This window comes from Urocampus carinirostris, chromosome 10 (genome assembly GCF_059441175.1).
Source record: "Urocampus carinirostris isolate Australia breed hairy pipefish chromosome 10, RoL_Ucar_1.0, whole genome shotgun sequence".
Taxonomy (NCBI): Eukaryota; Metazoa; Chordata; class Actinopteri; order Syngnathiformes; family Syngnathidae; genus Urocampus; species Urocampus carinirostris.
Window position 1 is genome coordinate 16,641,725 of NC_142358.1, and position 23,583 is coordinate 16,665,307.

Below are 23,583 nucleotides of genomic sequence, written 5' to 3' on the forward strand. Positions count from 1 at the left end.
CTACACACAACTTTAAGTGAATTCTTTTTACCGTTTTTGGTAGTTCAATATACTTTAATCAAGACACACACTCTCGGATTTATGGAGGTTTCTTTTACTAACAATCTACTGAAGAAATTTGAATAGAAAACAAAACAAAAATAAAAAAAATGGAACACAGAAAGATCTCAATTGGCACCATATTGATAGAAACCAGCATTATTACGTTATTGTAACCTGATAGAATACCCCCTTAACCTCACACCAATATAAATACCTAGTCCCATAAAATAGAATGTGGTTATTGTTCTTTGAAGGCCCAGTCTGGATGTCCTCGAGCGGTCTGGAGACCTGGTCGGAACAAGGACAGTGGAATGCAGTGTTTCGTTGGCCGTGTCGTTGGCTGTGTGAAGGGTTCTTTGAGTTTGTTGGCTGTGTCCCACCGGGTTGGCCGCTGTCTTGATCAGAGGTGGGCACTGGCCAGCCAGGTTCTGGTTGCTTAATAAGCTGTGACTGGGTCAGAACCTTTTTGGATTTGGTCCTGTGCTGCCTGTTTAGCTGGCTCCAGGTAACTTTTCTTTTCCTCTGGTCAGCAAACTGAACTGCAGTATCTCAGGCACCCTGTCTCCTGGCTCCGGTCTGGCGGCCCCCCGGGGAAGGTTTGTCACGGCAACCTTTGATGTGCAAATCCAAGATAACACCGTACCACCCCACATGCCGGATAGCAAAGCTTACTTACTTGTAAGTAATTGAATCAAAGCATAGTATTCAGTTCACATGATCCAACATTGTCTCATTTTCTTTGACATTGCAAAACGGAATTATGACCCAACGTTGAATGTGCTACAGTTGATTGAGTTTTTAATATTAGATAACCGGCAAATATGATTGCATAGGATGCCATGATTGTTTGTCATTTTCATTACAAAAATCCCTCGTGATAACGTTCCTAAAAGAACCCGTGATAGGCAAAAATTGAGACGTAGAAACCTTTTTTTTTCACTATTATTATAAAAATAAATATTTTGTTTACAGACGCTCCCCTACTTACGACCATTTGACTTGCGTGAAACGGTAGATACCATCATTTTTTTTCAGAATGTCGAAAAATATCCGGACATTGCTGTAAATTAGATTTTGTATAATGTGCACCTTTTTCCGAGTACAGGACAGTACTGTAGTGCTTCTTTCCGCCGCTACCGGCATGTGGCGCTGTGAGAGGTCACCCAGCATCCACCCAAAAGTAAAAAAAATCTGCTTCCTCTTCCTAGTCCGTGTGTAAATATCTCTCCTTCACCTGCTCGTAATCCGACCGCTGCCACCAATATAGCGTGACCTTTTATGGGGGTAATGGATTAATCCTCGTTTATGAAAAAATACACTTACAGTCTCTTTGGAGAGCGACAACCGTCAGCACCCGTCTATTGTAAACACACCGAAGTATGTCCGAAACTAAACTCTCGCACTCCCGTACACTCTCGCACCAACTCTTCTGACTTTCAGCGCCCTACTGACATAATTTATGCGCACCTCACATTCTACGCCTACACTATCTCCAGCGCACTGAGAACTATGATGTTTTTAGTGTTTTATATTTTGTGCAACCATTCAATATGGTTGGTGCATAGTGTAAAGAAGAGGCGAGTCGTTTCTTTTGAAACAAAAGTGGAATAAGAAACCATGATGCGGTTGAGAAAATGGTCAGAACGCTTTTTTTGGGCCACTTTTTTACCACGAAGAAGGAAGTCGCCTAACTGTTGAAGCTCATCTTCCAAAAGTAAGTTAAACTTAACTCTATTTATCTTTATGGTGCATATTATTTTATTTAAAGATTATTTTTCAGAACAAAAAATACAGGTTACTTGTACAAGCCTTAAACATACTTATATAAACCTCAAACATAAAAAATATAACAGTGAATCAACTTACAAAAAAATTCAACTTACAATCGTCTGGAACCTAACTCGTTTGTAAGTCGGGAAGCGTCTATAAATTGACAACAAACAATGAGCGGTTTTTACGGGCTCAAGCATTTGCTTAGCAAAAAAAAGTACCAAATAAAAGTTTTATTTTATTTTTTGCAAAAAAGTACTGCATAACATAGTATTAAGCAGGGAGACTGTTTAGCCAATTAAAATGCAGAAAACAATGAAGAGTGCAGTGGGTTCTTTGATTACAACCCCATTTACTGTGGATCTGCTTTTTGTATGTCATAAAAAGAAAAGGGCTCATGTGAAGACCCTAAAGGGACAGTGTGTAATATTTAATGCCACTTAGTGGTACAAAAAAAAAACCTTCATTCAGTAAACAAAAAAACATTCATTTGAAAACTAGGCAAAAATACATGAACTGTCATACCAATGCTATTTTCTACACAAACAAAAAATCATAAATCATGAAATTGGTATTTCTTTTACAAAGTGAAATCCCTACCTAGAGGTTGCCGTCATGTTTGTTGGGCAACTTGCTGCTACGTTGTGCTCCGTGCCACTGGTTTTTGTTCACATTAGACAATACCATGCCATCGATTGGTCGAATATTACACACTGGGGCTCATAGGACAGATTTAAAATTTTGCAAAGTTAAACTTTTTTGTACAGTCCTCTCCTGTTCTGCCTGCAAGTTTAACAGTAATTGATGTCTTCCTTAGTGTCTACTAAAGTATAAACTTTTCATACTTTTAAACTTATATTCTCGACAGTTGAAGGAGTTGAAAGTGAGGACTTTCTTTCCATTATCTTCCTCCTTTTTATGAAACTACATCTCAAAGGAGAACAAATCTGCAATTTAGCGGCTCTGCCAAAGAAACATTTTTCACATAACCAATTCTAAGTAGCAAAAAAGGGTCTTCGATTTGTGTTTGAATGCTCAAGGCTTCTCCCAGTGTTTGTAATTCCGTCTCCCCTGCCGTCTCCGTTTCGTCTCGGTGTCTAATCTCGTCCCTTGCGACAGGTGAGCTCAGCTAAAGTCCCCTGTGGCTCGGCAAGCTGACAAATCAAATCAAACGGATCCGCCGGTTCTCGAGGGAAAGAACCAAATGAGTGTGCTCGTTTCTCCACAGTGATGTCATTCCGGCAACTATTTGGAAGACCCGCCTTCTTCGCGAGATAACAGGTGGCGCTCGCACCTTCGAACCTGGCTGATCTACGTCTGCAGATGGCGTGAAAAATAATGTTTAACACTTTGTCACGTGTATGGCGCGTGCGTGCTTTTGCCGGGTGGGGCTGCAGAAGGTGTAGTTGTTTGAAGGTGGCCTGCCATCGCTCATCTACCGCTCATCCAATGAGAGCATGCTGACATACTGCGTTTCTGTCTGGTACGGGAGCTGCACCAAGGTAAACAGAGGGAAGCTGCAAAGGACAGCAAAAGCAGCACAGTGCATCATTGTCTGCCCTCTCCTGTCCCTGATTGACATCTACTCCACTTGGTTCCCAAACCCTGATCAAGTACAGAATACATCTAGGTGCCCAGCTATTTTATTCATTCATTCAAAGCACGCCTGATCAATTGACGATGGGAGAAACCCAATGTGTAAGCAGTTCGTTTGAAAAGATGTGCAGAACGATACCAATATGCTACCAGAGTCTTGAGAAACGGCAATACTGAAACCAAAGAACAACAACACTAGTATATAAAAAGCAATTAAATAAAAGGGAAATACTGTAATCCTCGCTACTTTGTGCTTTGCACCTCAGTGCATTGCAGGTTAAAAAATATATTCCGGGATCCACTATCCCCAATCCCCTATTGCAGCAAATGACGTTGGCGCAGTGCATTTTCGTTGGGCCTGGCAGCTATTTTTGCTGTTGTGCCTCCCCTAAAAGTGAGCTCTACTCAAGCTGCTGTGGTCCATTACCCTCAATCGCATATTGCTGCAAACAAAGACCAGCAGAGAACCTTTTGTCAGGACCGGTTGCACTTTTTTGCCGTTACTGTACTTCCTGCACTTGTGCAGCTGCGATCCATTATTCCCAATCCCATATTGTTGTGAGTGGGGACCAACATAGTGCACTTTTATTGAGCCTGGTGGCTCTTTTTGGGCTATTTTTAAACCTAAAACAAACTACTCTCGTAGGACCGCGATCCATTATCCCCAATCCGATATTGCATTAGCAGGGACCGGCAGAAGGCCATTTTGTTGGGGGATGTGCCATTCATGCTTGCCTAAAATGAAATGCATGGTTGTGGCCACGACCCATTATCCCCAGTGGAGCATTGCTGAGAGCACTCTTGGGGGGTTATGTTCAATCCAATGAAGCTTTCCATTGTGACCCACCTGAAATGCACTGCAGTGTTTTAGTTGCGATCCATTATCTCCAGTCGATACCGAACTTTCATGGAGGAACTCGCCCATCCCCTTCTAATTTATCTATTTGTATTTATGCATCATAAGAATAACACATGAGATTGACAGTAGGTGTGGTTTAAGGTGGTGACTTTGCATACTCACTGATCTCCAGTTGCCTCTGAATACGACCCTTGCAGCGCTCCCTGTAGTCCGACTGAGTGGTGTTGTACTCGGACATCACCTCCACAAACTTGCGGGACAATGTGGAGTGCTGTACCACACACACATCATTATTGAGGCTTCATATCAAATATTTCCGAACCAACCCCGTCATTTATAAGCATATCAACAAGGTCAACCACATATTTGCGCTAAATGTGTGGTTTTTAAAGTTTTGGTTTTCAAAATGTCCTTGCCAGCTCACTTTTGAAATTCTAAGTAGAAACAATTTGTGAAAACATGTTATCTTAACCTTATATTTAACCACCATATTTTTTCTACAAATTTCTCTGACATAAAAATTGGGAAAGACCAAAAACCCATATATAGATATTGTACAAAATTACATATATCAAAATAGAGTAGAGTCGTGTCTTTTTATCTGCAGAAAGGCTGTTACGTTTTACGGGTGGACCTAATATTTGGAAAGTCCCATCCCAGCTATCTTCAGGCAGTGGGCAGGGGACACCCTAAACCAGTTGCCAGACAGTCGCTGGGCACACAGAGACAGACAACTCACTCGCTCATTCACACCTAGGGACAATTTGGACCAGCCAATTAACCTGACATGCATGTTTTTGGAATGTGGGAGGAAACAGCAGTGCCCGAGGAAACCCACAGAAGCACGGGGAGAACATGCAAACTCCACACAGGAAGGTTCGATCTCATGACCTCAGAACTGTGCCGCACATGCGCTAACCACTGCTCATGTTTTATAAAATACATTTGATAAGAGATACATTTGTTACTGTTAGATGAGTGCAAAGGAGATTTCATGGGATACCAGTTTCTTATTTGGACTCAATGTTGCTTATTATTTTGCGTATTGCATCATTGTAACTGTTGGCCAATCATATTGCTGTTCTGTGATTTCCACACCCTTTAGATATGATCTGTTTTTTGTAACCTTGAAGATTTAATAAAAAAGGGGGCTTAGACGAGAGCTTTAGGAATGGATGGACTTTTTCTTATCTGGGAGCCCTTCTCCCGCTCCTCCTTGCAAGTTCAAAATCCATTCATGTCTTCTTGCATTATTTTCAGTGTCGAACTAAAGTTTAAACTTAACAATAAACAACTAAATAAAATTACCGTCAGAAGAACTATATCATCTTACATATCCAAGAAACAAACAAAGAATATTTTTGAGACGAAAAGAAAGATGTTATAGGATGATATCACAATACTGCGTTAGCAACATATGTACCTGCGTCTTGCGTATCCTCAAATCAGCTGATGACCTGTTTTGACTTTCTTCCTGCTCGATAATGTGCTGAATGCCTAGAACATAAAAATACAGACATGAGACATTTCTAATAAAAAAAATATGGTGATTTTCAACATTCATAGAAAAATGCATGCATGCCTGGTTTTGCAAATTGAAATTTAGTCATACAATAATCTCATAGTGTATTTGATAAACGATAAAAAGAATAAATACTTATGACCAACGTTCATGTTTTCATAGTGCAGTGGTAGCACATTCGCCTTAGACGCACAAAGTCCGCAGTTTGAGACCGAGAGGATACATTTGTTGGCCTAGGGGAGGGATGGGCGCCACCAGGGTGTACTTGCCCAAAACACACCACAGGAAATGGTGCGCCAACAACCCTAGTGGCTAAGGGATGCAACCACCCACCAGTAAGGGTCGATCCAAATGCTGATATCACTATAATCATATTTTTAGTGTGTCATACAATTATACATACATTATAACTTTCAAATTCGATCCAATTGGGGTCACACTTTCTTTGCACTCCTGATTTTATTTTCAAAATATCGTGCAGTGCTAAGGTATCGTATATTCCAAGCCAAGTCACATTTATTTTAATTGGAAAAAAGTCTCAAAGGGTTGCAGAGATGACATTACAAGACTATAAAGCTCACCTGATTATAAGACGGTCCTTCAAAAATACCCCCTTGGGAAATATTTGTTTTTAAATATAAGGCGCAACAAACTATAAGGCTCATGAGATTAAACAGAGACATAAAAATCTTATTTCACAGAACATAAACATTAGGAAGACTGGTTTCAGAACTTAAATTAATTGATTCAGTTGTAGAAGCATGTCATTACTATTAAGCATTGGAGAATTTATTACCCAGATTTTCGGCTGTAAAAAAGGAGCACGGGATGATTATAAGGCACACTTTCAAACTCTGACAAATTTGCGGGTTTGGGTTTCTCCTTAAAGTCCGGGAAATATGGTCTTTTAGTTGTCTTAATTGTAATACAGTATTTGCATTTCTTTACATTGCTGCATTTTTGGTTCTGAATCTCTATAAAATCGGAAACCGTTGTTGTCATTGAAGTGTTTACATTTGTTACAATGTTTAAGGTTTTTACATTGTATTGTTAAAACCATTTGCACTTTGACTTCATTTTGAAAGTATTCTGCGATGAAAGGTATTATTTTCATGATTGCCGATTCAGAGCACCTGCGACTGCTTAATTGGCGCCAACAGCCCGGACAGCTGATTGGCTGATGTACTCCTTTCAAACCCCTGACTTCCAAGAGATCCCTGTCAGATAGTTATGCGAACTGTTGCCTCCAGCTCAGTAAGCTCTTACGTCAGACTCTGTTCCTGCCCTGATCTTCTCTGCCTGATCCTCGTTGCCAACCTGTTTCCGGACCTGTCTCTGCCCCGTTCTGCCTGCCTTTTACCCGGTCTGTTTTGCCCCGTTACCTGCCTGCCTCCTGTCACAGACCAGAAATGGACACAGGACCCGATAGCGCTGTTTTCTCAGTTTTTATTAATAAAGAGGGAGAGCAAGGCTTGATTGCATGATCCGATGGCTGACAGACAAGAGGAGCAGGAGACGCGGAAGTGGCACTTCCGTGTCTAGCGAGGAGGGTCGAAGACAGGCGGGAATTACAAGTCGCTAGCCGGGACTGGAGAGCAAGGGCTGTGTCAGGTTCAGGTAACGGGGCTAAATAGATCGGGTAAAAGGCAGGCAGAACGGGCAAAGTCATGTCCAGAAAACGGTTGGCAACGAGGATCAGGCAGAGAAGAGCAAGGCAGGAACAGAGTCTGACGGAAGAGCTTACTGAGCTGGAGGCAACAGTTAGCATAACGATCTGACAGGAATCTCATCTCTTGGAAGTCGGGGGTTTAAAAGGAGTACATCAGCCAATCAGCTGTCCGGGCTGTTGGCGCCAATTAAGTAGTCGCAGTTGCTCTGAATCGGCAATCATGACAATTATATTTGCATTTTCGTTGACTTCCTGCTTTTTTTTGGTTTGACTCTCCTGACTTTTGTTCTGAAACAGTTTGGAATATTTTGTAAATACTGTTAAGGTTTACGCTATATTTATTTAATACAAATCGACATTTTTAGGCTGTTTTATTGTAATTATAAACTAACTCAAGAGGAGAAAGGTTCAAATATTCAATGATCATGAGATTTTCAAGCAAACAGTAACGGTATCGGATCTGTATCGACCGATACTACCCAGTATTTAATTGGTATGGAGCGATACCAAAAACACAAGTACTGTCCACCCCTACAACATAAACAAAGATTTGTCTTAATTAACATGTCTTAAGTATTAATGAACACGTCACAGGAAATCAAAGACACAACTCACTCTTTAATTTGGAGCGCACTTTGTTGGCCAGTTTCTTAATGTCTGCCATTAGAACCTCCAGGTCGGCTTTTGTTTCTGGGGAACATCGAAAAACAAACATGAGTCAGACACAGCGTAGCAACACTTCAGAAGAGAAGGGAAAAAAATCCGAGTGGAACAGCAAGCGTTTGGCTTCAACTTAATAAATACAAGCCGGCTTGACCCTCTTTATTGCTATTGACGGCTTTAACATCAAACCTCCATTTCCCGATAAGTCAGGTTGCAGTAAACGGGTTCATGAAGGCAGCATACACACCAAAGATAAAGAAAAATATAATATATTTTCATTTAAAAGGGCCCCTTTTGCCAAGCACCAATGTAACCCGGGCTGGGAGGGTTACTTTAAAAATGTAATGTGATCCAGTTCCCAGTTGAAAAATGTAATCAGAAATGTAATCCAAATACCTTGATTACTTTTAATTGCTTTTGGAATACTCAAACACAAAATATGCTTATACAACACAAAATAATTATGTAGTAACATGTGAGCCTGGAGTGCCACGTCCAATTTCGTTGTCACAATATGTTCAACACATTTTGTAACAATGATAATAAAGGTATATTCTATTCTATTATATTCTCTGTTTTAGTTCAAACTAGAAACATGTTAAGAAACTAGTATTGTTTTAAACCCACTTTCTGTTCACTTTCTAAATTTCTTACCAACTCTGGGAAGTATTGTGTTCAAGTTCAAGTTTTACTTGATTTGTTAGGCTAAGTAAACCAATTCTCACAATATAACAATAGAGTGATCATATTGTGATTTTGAACACCAAACACTTCAAAATACAAAAAGAAGACAATGATATTTACTAAATGTCCCGAATCACATCAGTAGTGGGCAACTGCGCTGCCATCACCAAACTGCAGGCTCACACCAATTCAACAAAATGATTGTTACATTGAAGGGGAAATAAAAGAAAACAGACACAAACAAAAGTGCTTTTACCTGCTACACGGTGTATGCATTGGTGATTTGTACAATCTTCAAAACGTTACCACGATGGGCGCTCTCGCTGTCTCTCGAGTGTCCGTGATTGAAATTATGATAGACCGATTTCGTCTATCGGGACATTCTGTATACGTTAATTTACTTTTAAATACAATCGTAATCTTTCAAAGTCATTCGTATTTTTACTAAATATATCTGTAAATTGATTATGTTTTTTTTCTGTAACTGTACAATTACCCTTCTTTTGTATCCTAGCTACATACCTCGTTACATATGTATATTCGGTTACTCTCAAGCCTAAATATAACACTATAACGCTAATGTTTATATACTTTAAGTTTCTCAACTGAGATAAAAAACTTCCTTCACTTAGCACTAATGAGTTTGCCATTTACTAAGATCTAATAGGGAATTGGGGGAAGCAAGGATAGTAATTATGTTTCAGAAAGATGACTGATTTTGTTGAAAAATTTATGACAGCACAACAGAAAAACAGCGACAGCGATCATTTCCCTGGAGAACTGTCCTATCTCATTCCAGCATCTTTTACCGTGGAAATTGAGCAAACAATAAACTTATCGGCGATCCCATTCAACCTGCTTCTTGTTTTCAGGGGAGTAGCGACTAATTGCAGTCAATTAAAGTCAAGTCATGTTTATTTGCATAGCCTTTAATTACAAGGAGTCTCAAAAGGGTGCACAGACCACATATTATTGCAAACTACAAACTTTTATTACACCACCCCCTCGTCTAAAACCTACATGAGGGCAAGGAAAAACTTAAAAACCTAAACATGAGGAAAATGAGGAAACCTTGAGAAGGGACCACGCATGAAGTAATCCCCATACCAGGATGACCAGGCTGCAACGGATATTGCAATAAAAATAATACACAGATATTTTTAAGATGAAATTAAAGACTGAGTAATATTATTAAGTAACCCTATAGAGAACTGTTGTCAACTGTGCGCAGACGAGAACTTCAGCGGTATGGTCAGGTCACAAGATCATCAGGACTGACCAAGATCATTCTCCAGGGCACAGTCCAAGGGGGCGGGAGGAGAGAAGGATCGAAAAAGAACTGGGCCGACAACATCATGGAATGGACTGGTTCTCCCGAAACAGGCCAGGAAGCTGTCCAAAGTTGTTTCCTCATTGGTGCCTTGACAACAAAGGCGGTGAAGGGATCGGTGTGACACGTAGATTAAGTGGTGATTTGAGTGAAAAACACACAACGTAAACCTGGGCGATTAACAGGAAATTCTCCAAATTTACTACAATAACCATGTCACTTTTGGGCATGTCTAAAACCATGGAGATTTGATAACAATGATAACGAAAATGTTTGTCTGTGTGGTTTATCCTTTCAAAGACGGAGCACAAACAGGAAAAGAAGAACGAAAAACGAATCAAACTATGAAGAAATGGCGATGGCTCAAACAAAAACCCGTAAACATAACTGAATGTATCGAAGTTAAAGTTGATGCAGTAGTGCTTGTCCCCAAAATAAAATTTTTTTATGTCCTTTGGAACTATTTTGAAATCTACAAAAGTTTGTCTGAAGTTTGTCGTAGCCACCAAGCGAAACACAAGGGTGTACAATCTGACAATAACAGATCATGAGGATTGAAATGAGTTATAAAAAAACCTGAAAGATCGTTAGAATGCCTTTACACTCTGTTTGTTTAGCGGGAGTTGTCAGTCTGTGCTTAAAGTCAATTTTCATGATGTAGCCACTTATTCTAGCATCGCAGCAGCCATGAACTAATGCTAACGTCATTGACGCTAATGCTATGTAACAATGTTCGTTGTTATTAAGACTATAATTTTCACCTTGAACCCAGAAAGCTGCAGAGAAGTTTTTGTTTACATGTGCTCTGCCGCCTCCCGCTTATAGTACCAGTCAACTGTGGTTAAAGGATTGCGGCTACACGGGTGCTGTTCATTCTTGCCAAAATATAACTGAAAAAAAGAGCGGACACACATGACGCGAATTTGCTCTCCACGCCTTTGCTGTCATTAATAGTCTACTGGAGACAATGAAACGTGGGCCCACATTGCAGTGAGATAAAGGGAGTACTAGCTATCTATCTATCTACCTTGGTCATATCCCTCAAGAGGGGTGACCGACAGCAAGACACACACATACAATAACAAAGAAAATCAAAGGGGAATAAATAGAAAAAAAAGAAAAACATTTAAATATTTTTGGACCATGGCCAACCCAATTGCCCAAACACCCAAACAAATTAGGCACCTCTGCACCCAAGTTGGTCATGCTTTCATCCCTCCAGATGAAATGGGACACCAGAAAGCGGCCATGTCACTTGGGTCAGGGTGACACAACACACTCTTTTGTTCAACAGCAGGGCCCGACAGCTTTCACTGGTTTACCCCTGCCGCATCATACGGGTGTCCAGCCCATCCTCAAGAATGCGTCCACAATCCCACTATCCTTTCACACCTCTCCACTCCTTTCTATCGCCAACAAGAGCTCTAGCTTCCATTATATTTAGACCTCTATAATACCCTAAACCAAGAGAAAAAATGCACTCTGTTGACTCCTACCCTGGGAAATAGTCGACCGAGGAAAATATATCACAAACAAACAGGTTCTGTCCTTTTTGGGTGGACAGAATGGCAAAAAGCGTTGCCAGGCCAGACAAACATGTGTTTTGCTGGTCTCTGCTTGCATAAGGTGGTCTTGAGGATAATGTGTGGTGGCCGCACGAATGCAAACAACAGTGTGCTCTGGTGGTCCCCCCTCGTAGCAATATTTCATTGGGGATAATGGTTTGCTGCAAGTGCAGTTAATTTTAGGCTGAAATAACAGCATAAAAAAATCTGCCGGTCCCTGTATGCAGCAGTATTATGGATAATGGATCACGGATGCAAGAGCGCAGTTAATTTGAGGTGAAAATAACAGCAAAGAAGAGCTGCCATGCCTGACAAAGGTGCCGGACTTCCCTCGCTCGCAGTAATTTGTGATTGGTGATGACGGATCACAGTGGCACGAGTGCAGTTCACTTTTTGGTGGGCAGAAAAGCACGCCTCCCAACAAGAGTGCGCTCTGCTGGTTCCGGCTCACAGAAATATGTCATCGAGGATAAGAGATTTCTGCCAAGTGCAGTTCATTTTAGGCTGAAATAACAGCAGAAAATGAGCCAATAGGCCTTACATAAGTGCATTTTGCCGGTCCCTGCTCGGACCAGTACACACTCAGGGATAATAGATCGTGGTTTCAAGAGTGCAGTTCATTATAGGTGGAAATACAGCAAAAAAGAGCCGCCAGGCCTGACAAAAGTGCCTCCCTGCCCGCGCTCATAAGCTTGGTACAATTGGATCACGGTTGCACGAGTGAAGTTCATTTATTTGGTGGAAAAACCCGGAAAAAAAAGATATGCCAGGCCTGACAAACATACACTCTACCGGTCCACAATCGCCGTATTATTCAATCAGGGATAACAGATTGCGGAATATAATTGTATAATACAAAACGTGAGGTAGCGAAGACGCGACGGCGAATAAGTGGTTAGCGCATCCACGGCACAGTTCTGAGGTTATGGGTTCAAATCCAGCTACCAGCCTTCATGTGTAGAGTTTGCATGTTCTCTTGGTGCTTGCGTAGGTTGTCTCCGGGCACTCTGGTTTTCCTCCCACATTCCGAAAACATGCATGTCAGGTTAATTTGGCGTCCAAATTGTCCCTAGCTGTGAATGGGCAAGTGAGTTGTCTGTCTGTGTGACCTGCAACTGGCTGGCAACCAGTTCAGGGTGTCCGCTTCCCACTGCCCATATGGCTGGGATGGGATCCAGCGCCCCCATGACCCTACTGAGGATAAGCGGCGCAGATAATGGATGGATGGACTTTCTCCTATTTACTTTTTTTCCATTAGTCCAAAGTTGAACAATGTTCGAATGTCTACTAAACAGGCAAAAGGTTGGAATCTTGCTTCTGGTTTTCTACACGATTGAAAAGATACATGGGGACAAATTGGGCCAAAGACATGAACAAGTGTGAACGGTGGCATGTGATTGGCTGGTGACACGTCTGCAGTGTGACCCAGTCTCTCGCCCAAAGACGACGGGGCTCACTCGAGGTCCTAATGAGGACAAGTGTGACAAGAAGTGTTATATTCAATGGATGGAATTGCCTGACACCTTTTGGAGAGTCACACCAACACTTTGAAATAATCTGGGACAACGTAGAGTATGGCAATAACTCAAGACAAACAAATACAATAAAATATAATATAAAAGAATGTTGCAGAATGTCTGCACAATTTAAAAACAACATGCATAAACGGTCATTTTTGTACTGATATTTTCTCTTATTTAAAGCTAAATATTTTTTCATATTTTACCATCTTTTAAGTCAAATCAAGTCATGTTTATTTGTGACGCCCTAAATCACAAGCAGACTAAAAGGGCTGCACAGACCACCGATTATTGCAAACCACAGACCCCCTGATCTAAAACCTACATGAGGGCAAGGAAAAACTCAAAAACCTCAACATGAGGAAAATGAAGAAACCATGATAAGGGACAGCACATGAGGTAATCCCCCTTCCAGGATGACCATGCTGCAATGAATGTTGCAAAGGCATCAACAATAGATAGATAGATAGATAGATAGATAGATAGATAGATACTTTATTCATCCCCGAAGGGAAATTCACTTTTCCAGCAGCATCCCTAAGCTGAGAACAATCGAAAATAACTGAGAACAATCGAAAATAACACGGGAGCTGCTGGAGTGGCTGCCATTCGTGACGGCGCCGGAGAAACGATTATCAATACACAGACATCGTCAACATGAGATACAGGTCATTCATAAGCTATAGAATAGACGTGTGCTTTTAGCCTAGATTTAAACAGTTCCACTGAGGTTGCAGATCAAATTTCAGGGGGCAGAGCTTTCCACAATGGGGAGCTAATGAGAGTTAGCTAAAATCGGGGTAATGTGATTGAACTTTCTTGTCTTAGTCAAAAGCCCCGCTGCAGGCTCTTGATTTTGGACTTCGGGAGACCGGAGAGTAGTACATTACAGTAATCGAGACGGGAGGTAACAAACGCATGAATTATAATCCCAGCATCGGACTGGGACTGCATAGGCTGAATTTTAGCAATGTTGCGATAATGGAAGAAAGCTGTTCTAGTGTTATTCTCAACGTGTGTTTGGAAGGACAGATTGGGGTCAAATGTAACATCTACATTTTTGACTGAGTCGCTCTGGGTGATGTTACATTTATATTTAGAGCAGTTTTGGAGAACATGTCATGGCATTTTGATACACCAATAATTAGCAAGAAGTTGAGTGACATCCATCTCCTCTGCGCTTCACCTGAGCCTGACACATCTAGAGGAGAAGAACACCCATGTGCGGATGCTGTTCCTGGACTTCAGTTCAGCATTCAACACCATCATCCCACAACATCTGATAGACAAAATGAGACTCCTGGGTTTCAACACCCCCCTGCGGAACTGGCTGCTGGACTTCCTCTGTGACAGACCCCAATCAGTGCGGATAGGTCAGAACAGTTCAGATGTCATCTACCTCAGCACGGGCTCCCCCCAAGGCTGCGTCCTAAGCCCCTTGCTGTTCACCTTGATGACACACGACTGCGCCCCTAGGTCCGCCACAAACCACATCGTGAAGTATGCTGACGACACAACAGTGGTGGGCCTCATCAGGGATGACAACGACCTGGCCTACAGAGAGGAGGTGGAGCAGTTGGTGGGCTGGTGCAGGGACAACAGCCTGGTCCTGAATGTCGACAAAACTAAAGAGATCATTGTCGACTTTAGGAAAAACCAGCCCAACCATGCCCCACTTTGCATCAACAACAAGGCTGTGGAGGTTGTCAGCAGTATCAAGTTCCTAGGGGTGCACATTACAAACAAACTCACCTGGTCCGTGAACACTGCATCACTGGTTAAGAGGGCACAGCAGCGCCTGTACTTCCTGCGGAGGATGAGGAGAGCCCACCTGCCCCCACCCTCCCTCATTACATTCTACAGGGGCACAATAGAGAGTATCCTAACCAGCTAGATCTCTATGTGGTGTGGAGGCTGCAGCGCTACCGACTGGGGTAGTGTGAGGAGGGTAACGAGGACAGCAGAGAAAATAATCGGGACTACACTTCCCTCCATTCAGGACATTGGCCAGAAGCACTGCCTATCCCATGCTAAAAACATTACCGGGGACCCCTCTCACCCCCATCATGGACTGTTCACTCTGCTAGCCTCTGGGAAGAGGTACTGCAGTGTGCGGTGCAGGACCACCAGGCTCCGCAATAGTCTAGTCCCCCTGGCCATTAGACTGTTAAATGGTCAATCTAACATATAGTTAACTTAAATCTAAACGGCTGCTAATCTGACTTTTTGCACTACTGGCAGTTTTTTTTTATAGCTTGCCACTCCTTGCACATTGCTCTCTGCACTATTGTAATTACAGCGTTATTGTTACAGTGTTAATGTTACTGTGTACCTGACTTGTTAACCTGACTGCCCATTTTGCACATCTGGTTAGCTACTCTTCTTGCACTATCGGCACTATGGTAAAATACTATACGTAGCCAAAATACAATACAACATTATTTATATCTGTACATTCAAGGAAACTGTGGGGGTCAGATGCATCGACATTTCGTTCTGTATACACGTGTACTAGAATGACAATAAAGTAGATCTGAATCTGAATCTGAATCTGAATCTTGTTATCTCAGTGAGGCAGGCTTACAAATTTCCACTGTATAGAAGATATAGTTGAGTGTCATCTGCGCAGCAAAGAGAACTGATATTATACTTGCAAATAATATTTCCTAAAGGAAGCATGTAAATGCTAAAAAGAAGGGTCCAAGTATTGAACCTTGCGGAACACCACAGGTAACACTAAAGGGCTCACCATATTTAACACAATGTGTCCTATCTGAAAGGTAAGATCTGATCTTGCAGCCGGTCTAATAAGATATTGTTGATCTGTTTGTTTAGCAGATAATGGATGGATAGAGGTTGTTTGTCTATCCATCCATTATCTGCACCGCTTATCCTCAGTAGGGTCTCGGGGTTTTTCAGATATATATATTTTTTAAATAAGAAAGTATAAGAAAAATAATACTTAAAATTAGCACTTATATAATTTTGTTTTAGAGGATTTTGTATTGTTTACAACATTTTTTTCTTATTTGAAAAAATACAAAAAACATAGTAAACCGTGTTAATTTTGCTAATTTTAGGAATTTTTATTTCATTTTTACATCAGATAATTTTGAGTCCTAAATTTAAGAAAATAGTTTATTTGATCCAGATTGAATTATTTTCAACATCCTTTTTGAAATATTTATTTTTGAAATAAAAAAAATAAATACATTTATATTCAAATTGAGCAAAATAATATGATGGCAGATTTTTTTCCTTTTACATCCTAGGTGAAAAATACAGCAATATTAGACTAATATTATAAAATAATTCAAAATAATCAAGAATAAAATAAGAAAAATAAATCTATAATTAATATCAAATTATATTTTGACTAAATAAGAAAGGATAAGAATAACAATACTTTAAATGTACAAAATTATATAATGGCAGATTTTTAAAAATTTGGAAAAAAAAATATTTCTTGAAAAAAATACAAAAAATAAACTGTTAGTTATTAGCTAATTTTGCTCATTTTAGGGATTTTTATTTCTTATTTTACATTAGATAATTTTGAGTCCTAAATTTAAGAAAATAGTTTATTTGATCCAGATTGAATTATTTTCAACATCCTTTTTGAAATATTTATTTTTGAAATAAAAAAAATAAATACATTTATATTCAAATTGAGCAAAATAATATGATGGCAGATTTTTTTCCTTTTACATCCTAGGTGAAAAATACAGCAATATTAGACTAATATTATAAAATAATTCAAAATAATCAAGAATAAAATAAGAAAAATAAATCTATAATTAATATCAAATTATATTTTGACTAAATAAGAAAGGATAAGAATAACAATACTTTAAATGTACAAAATTATATAATGGCAGATTTTTAAAAATTTGGAAAAAAAAATATTTCTTGAAAAAAATACAAAAAATAAACTGTTAGTTTTTAGCTAATTTTGCTCATTTTAGGGATTTTTATTTCTTATTTTACATTAGATAATTTTGAATCCCAAATCTAAAAAATACATTTCATTTGATCCAGATTTTTAATATCTTATTTCAAATATTTGTTTTTAAAATAACAAAGAATGAAAAAAATCATATTTAAACTGAGCAAAATAATGTCATGGCAGAAATGTTTTTCTTTATCTACTTATTTAGTGAAATATGAAAAACTATGTGTGTTAGTTATCAGCAAATTTTGCTAATATTAAGCAGTAGTTTTTCATTTTTCATCCAATATTAATATCATAAAATAATTTTCAAAAAACAAGAATAAAATAATAAAAATAAATGTATAATTAAGATCAAATTAATTAAAAAAAATATATATTTTGAGAAAGTAAAGAATGTGAATAACAATACTTTAAATGGGCAAAAATGATACGTGCCAGATATTTTTCCTCCTTTGCTACGGTATTTTCTTACTTGCTAAGAATGAATTATAATTGTTAATTATGAACTATTTTGCTAATATTAAGCGTTCTTTTTTCATTTAACATCAAATAGTTAAGTATTGTAAAATAAGAAGAGAGATTTTCCAGCAAAACAACATTTTACTTTGAAACCTGATTATTTCTCTATTATTTCATAACAGGACTTTTTGCAGTGCAGCAGGGAAAGGTCAAAAAGGAGTGGCCACTCTGTACCACAATTTTTAATGTTATTTGGTCGGAGGGTTTTTTTTGTTGCAACTTTTAACTCACAGGGAATGGATGTTACAAAAGAGAGTAACCATAGAAACACCTTATGAGGTCAGTCGCAGCCAAAATAGAAAACAGGCCTGTTTTTTGGTGCGTTAAGGAGTCAGATCAGATTTGGCCCTCCTGGTTAGTATTAACACGGAGGCCAACCTGCTCCAGCAAGCCTCCATCCAGTAATTCAAAGGAAAAGGGGGGGAGGGTTTATAACTAAAGACTATTTTCACAGTTAACTAGTCACCGATGATTGAAAAGATTAGTCAAATAACCACATAATGATTTTGAATATTTTAATTAAGCACGAAGTGGATTTGGTTATGTGGCAAATGATAATAAAAACATAATAAATGGCTACAATCAAAATGATCGAACACACTGTGGATTCGTACAAAGGCAATAAAAGACGATGTCCCTTTAAAGCAGGGGTGTCGAACTCATGTGAGCTCGGGAGCCACATGGTAGAAGAACTTTCACTCGGGGGCCAGACTAGTAGATTTAAGATAAAGAAAGAAAGAAGAAAGAAAGGAGAGAGAGACTTGGTGAAAGAAAGTAAGAGAAAGAGAGTATGAGAGAGAAAGGGAGAAAGAAAGACAAATGAGATAAAGAAAGAGAGATAGAGAGGTAGAAACAAAAGGAGAAAGAAATAAGGAGAGAAAGGAGCAATAGCAAGATAAATAAAGAAATAAAGGAGAGAGAAAGAGAGAGACACAGTGAAAGAAAGTGAGAGAGAAAGAAAAAGAGTATGAGAGAGAAAGGGAGAAAGACAGAGATAGAGAAAGATAGACGAAGAGAGATAAAGAGAGAAAGTAAGAAAAATAAATGAGAGAAAGAGAATAAGAGAAATAAAGATGGGAAGAAAGATGGAAAGAAAGAAAGATAGATAGAGAAGTGGGGTCAAAGAGAAAAAAAGGACGAAAAGAGAAAGAAAGAATGAGAGGAAGGGGGTAAGAAAGATAGAAAGAAAGACAGAGAAAGGGACAAAGAGAAATAAATAGAGACAGAGAAAAAAAGAGAGGGCGTAAGAAAGAGACAGAAATAAAGAGAGAAAAGGTGAAAGAAAAAGACAGAGGGAACAAAACAGAGAAATAGAGAGAGAGTGAAATAAAGTGAGAGAAAGTGATAAAGTAAGAGAAAGAAATAAGAGAAAGGCAGGTAGAGAATAAACGAGAGAAAGAGAGAGAGAGAGAGAGAGAGAGAGAGAGAGAGAGAGGGAGAGAGAGAGAGAGAAATACTTGTCAAACTGGGTGCATTGTGTTACTTAGTATTAAAAAATAGCTCCCGGGTTGAAAAAACATTGGAGACCCCTGCCCTGGAGGTAAATGACCCTGCCAAAAACAGAAATGCCATCCAAAAATGGTTTGCATCATAACGTAGGCGATGCTGTAATGGAGCCCATTCTAGTTTCTGTATATACCTGCTTGAGACAGAGACGCTAGACAGATCCTTCAAACTAGTATTATATAATCTTTCACTAAAGCCACTCTCAGCAGAGATTACATTACATGTAGAGATGCCTCACTCTGCTGGAAAAAGCGTCTGGCGAGCAATGTTCCCTCTAATTTTCCACGGGTCTGAGCGTTTACACAAAGTCGGTGAGCAACGCTTGAAACAACAGTGAGCAACAGCAATCCCAAGTGTGACAACTAATCCATTATCAAACATGTCCAAAACTTGACATCAAGTTACATTTTGCTGAGTTTCCGGCAATGCAAAATTATTTTTCACTTTCGAATGAATTGACTGATGTATTATTGCAAAGGTTGTACGGCCTACAACCGTCATTTGTTTTTACAATTCTTTCACAAGATTTCCATTTCTTTTATTCCTGGTATCTTTTGTCGCACAATACTAACATTTTTGGGGGCTTATTTAGTCGGTTGCACGATACAGAACTGTTATTTACTTACATTTTTTAGTGGCAGTACAATGTTGGCAACAAGATTACCTTGATATAATTGGGAATGCTTTGAATGCAACAAAAACGTTTTCCTTTTTTTCCCTGTTTTTTCTGCTTTTTTTAAATTCCTTTTTAAAAAAATCTCATTGTATTTATTTTTTCCTAGCTGTTACTTTTTTGTGCTATTTTGTTCTCTATTACCTTTTTTCCCTTCATTAGCTTCTTTCTTTTCTTCTGGCTTTTTTCTGAAATTTTCCTGCTCTTTTTTTCTCTTTTTCTCTCCTTTTGTTTCATTTTTTCACTACTTTTTCATTTTGGTATTTTTTCTTTTTTGTTCTATCTCCCCCCCTTCCTTTAAGTCATTTTGTGCATAATTTTACATAATATTTGGTCATGTAGGTATTAAAGAAGCAAAAACAACCTGAAGAGCCATTTGGGACCCGAAAGAGCCGGTTCTTTTTAGTGAGGCGAGCCGAAGAAGCCATTCTCGAAAAACTCAAGTGACTTTACTTAACTTCGTTCTACTTTGACCTTGACTTCAAAATACCGCATTTAGAACACAGCGTCAGCGGAACCAGTGTATTTTTACCTTCATGCGCTGTAACTTTGACTTAATTTGCTTCTTAATTAGCAATTTTGAGCCCTGATTTTTGTGAGCTGGCTAGATTTTCTTGTGCGCGGAAAAGCTCTGGGTAGTGCGCAATTGCGCACACACGCAGCTTTGAGGGAACATTGCTGGCGAGCGACAATGGAATTTATCGTCGACTTTCTATTTTTTGTCGACTAATCGTTGCAGCGATACTTGCGACCCCCATCTTACGAATCGGTACGATTGCAAATGAGAGGGCGAAAACCGATGATTCCGTCGAGCTGTGGCTTCACACGCCATCCATTCTTTCCTTGGCTCCCAGAACGCCCTCAAACGGAATCTTCAGGTCACGCTTGTTACCGCCATTAATACTGCGTTGCTATGGCGACAGGCGCAGCCGGGCCTCTCACCAGCTTCAGATTGTTTCCGAAGTGGCAGAAGAGGGAGGAAGGGCGGTAGGGAATGATGGGAGGGCACGCTGTGTGAGACGGAATTAAGTGAACTGGGGGGAAAGTTTCCTGCTGCGGTGGGAAAAATCATGTCGTATGTTCGACATTGCAACGGTAGGCCTGAATTAAATCAAGGAAATTTGACTCATTTATTTACTCAAAGCGGGGGGGTGTCAAAGTCAAACGGGTGGAAACCCTTTAATGATCAAGTACCGTAGAGGCCACTTGGAATTCTTGTTAATTTGGCCGTGAAATAGTCAGAAATCATGTTCTGAATGATTAGAAGGAAATGATAACTTAAGCGGCTGTAGTGAATTCATGATCCCAAAGGTGAGAACCACCAGGAGAATTATGTGTGTGTCTGTGTGTGGAGTCAAGCTCTGGAACGGTTTGCAAGACGAGATCGAACAATGTCCAACTATTCACTTGTTCAAATTTAAATACAAAAAAAACATTCCTGGCGGAATACAGAAATGTAGAAAATCGGGTATGAGTGATACGAGAGATTGGGAATAGTATGTCTAGAACTATGGTTGACTATTTTTGCTATTGTTATATCATAATTGATATTATTACAATTGTTGTCATATAACTGGTGTGTTTAATAGGGAAGATGAAGAGGTAGGGAATATAAGCATTTGCTTCTGACTACCCCTTTTCAAACATATTATGTAATATTATTTTGTTGTTGAGTTATTGTTTTTGTTCTGTTTTTATTTTAATGTTCAAATAAAGTTTTCATTCATTCATTCATTCATTACTTTGGCTCTTGTTTCCTCAGAACAACCCAAACTTTCAATATTTTGTTAGATCTACCATAAGTATGTGTCAAGACAAGGTAATAACAGTTTAAAATGAAAAACCATACATAAAACGGACTTGGATTTTTCAAGGTTGTAATTTACAGACTGGAACTCAACATAAACACATAGTTATGACAACATAAACTGGAAATGTAATCAAAAGCCCGTTTTCACATTGACCAGGTGTTTTATGGGCCTGGATAGTAGATGGTCAAGCAAATCCTGGAGACAAAGACCCAAATTGCACTGTCACAAGCCAGAAACAGAGACAGGGCCTAGTAGCGTTCGTTTACTCAGTTTTATTGATAAAGAGGGAGAGCAGTGCTTGCTTCCACGATCCGATGATCGACGGACACAGGTAGCAGGTGGCTGGAACGCAGAAGTGGCACTTCCGCGTCGAGCGAGGATAATCGTAGGCTGCAGGGATACTGGTCACTAGCCGGGATGGGAGAGCAAGGGCGGTATCCAGTTCAGAAAAGAGGTCGGCAACAGGTATCAGGCAGGAAACAGGGCAAAACAGGTCGGAGGTCGGGATGGCAGAACAGGTCAGAAACGAGTCCAGAAACAGGTCGGCAACAGGTATCAGGCAGGAGAAAACAGGGCAGAAAAATGTCGGAAGGTATGAGCTTGCCTAGCTGGGAGTATAGGTTCACAAACAGTCTGACAGGGGTTTAAAAAGAGACTCTGAACCAATCAGCGCTCAGGGCTTTGGCGCCAATTGGGCAGTCACAGGTGACCTGAATCAGCAATCATGACACATACAGGACCATCAGTACCTCAATCCATTGCCCCTTTGACAATCAAAACTAATTAAGTAATGTTCAAAGGGTTCTAATGTTGTTGTTTTTAAAATTATTGGTGGCAGACAAAAAAAATGCTGTACAAACTCCATTACTCATTATGCCCCGTATGTGTCATTTTTTGCCTGTGATTAGACCACTGTCACTCGTGGATGTGTGTGAAATATGATTGTGTGTTGCTGCCACCCTGTGGCTGTTTTGGGGAACTACATTGACTCAATTTGAATTTGTTTTTTATATCGGTTACAGTAATTTAGCGCTTCTAAAACATCTCCTTTGACCCCGTGGTAATAAAAGGGTTCGGCTGACATCCGAGGGTCGGACCGATGGAATTTTAAAATGACGCATATTGTCTAGTGCAGTGGTTCTCAACTGGTCTGACTACAACCCCGACCACACTACTGTCGTTACAAACCGCTTCCCAAATCAAGAAAAAAATGATCCCTTTCCTTCCAGTCAGTAAAGATCGCAAAGCTCACATTTGTCTCTGCTAGAAGAAAGTCAAAATATTTAGGAAACGCTTTCGAAACGTCCTAATCCGACATTATGAACGTTTGGTTTTACGATATTTAGCATTTATTGAGTTTCTATAATTTTAGTAAAATATTATAAAGAATATGCAATATAACTTAAAAAAAAAACGTTCATAACAATTAGCTATCCCGTTACCTTAATAATTATGTTTACGTTGAGCCTGTAACGAACGCATAAGCGAAATTCGGCTTTCTGCTGGAACAAAGTCAAACTTCTTAACATTTTTTCTTAAAAAAAAGCATGTGGTCTGTTTCTTTCACCTTTTCTCTCTTGCGAAAGGCTGCGTGAAAAATAAAAAGAATAATGGTCAATTCTGGTCACTTTGAGTCTCCATACTTTGTCCCTGGGCTTTTTACCGCTCTTTTCTGGTGCGTTAGACAACACGGCGACATCTAGTTGTGAAAAATATTTCAAATACTTTTTGATGCGGGCTAATTTCTTGTTCTTGATTAGTGCGAAGTGCTACAACTTTGATATTCTAAATATCAACTTATGTTATTACTCTATTGTTACTGTGTTACTTTTATATTATAATCAGAAGTATGTTTAACATAGGATAAAATAGGTTAGAAATCAAATGTACTAGGAAAATTAC

The 23,583-nt window shown here is 39.5% G+C and overlaps 1 protein-coding gene across 3 annotated transcripts in view; it reads right to left on the reverse strand.

The window, feature by feature from the left end:
* LOC148357934 (syntaxin-1A-like) overlaps window positions 1-23,583 on the reverse strand; it is a 142,687-nt gene that overhangs the window by 27,649 nt on the left and 91,455 nt on the right. For all 3 annotated transcript variants that reach the window (XM_088344967.1, XM_088344969.1, XM_088344968.1), the window contains exons 4-6: window positions 8,074-8,148; window positions 5,691-5,764; window positions 4,430-4,538 (exon numbers count right to left, since the gene is read on the reverse strand). In XM_088344967.1, the coding sequence (XP_088201093.1) occupies window positions 4,430-4,538; window positions 5,691-5,764; window positions 8,074-8,148 (258 nt within the window). The remainder of the gene's footprint in view (window positions 1-4,429; window positions 4,539-5,690; window positions 5,765-8,073; window positions 8,149-23,583) is intronic.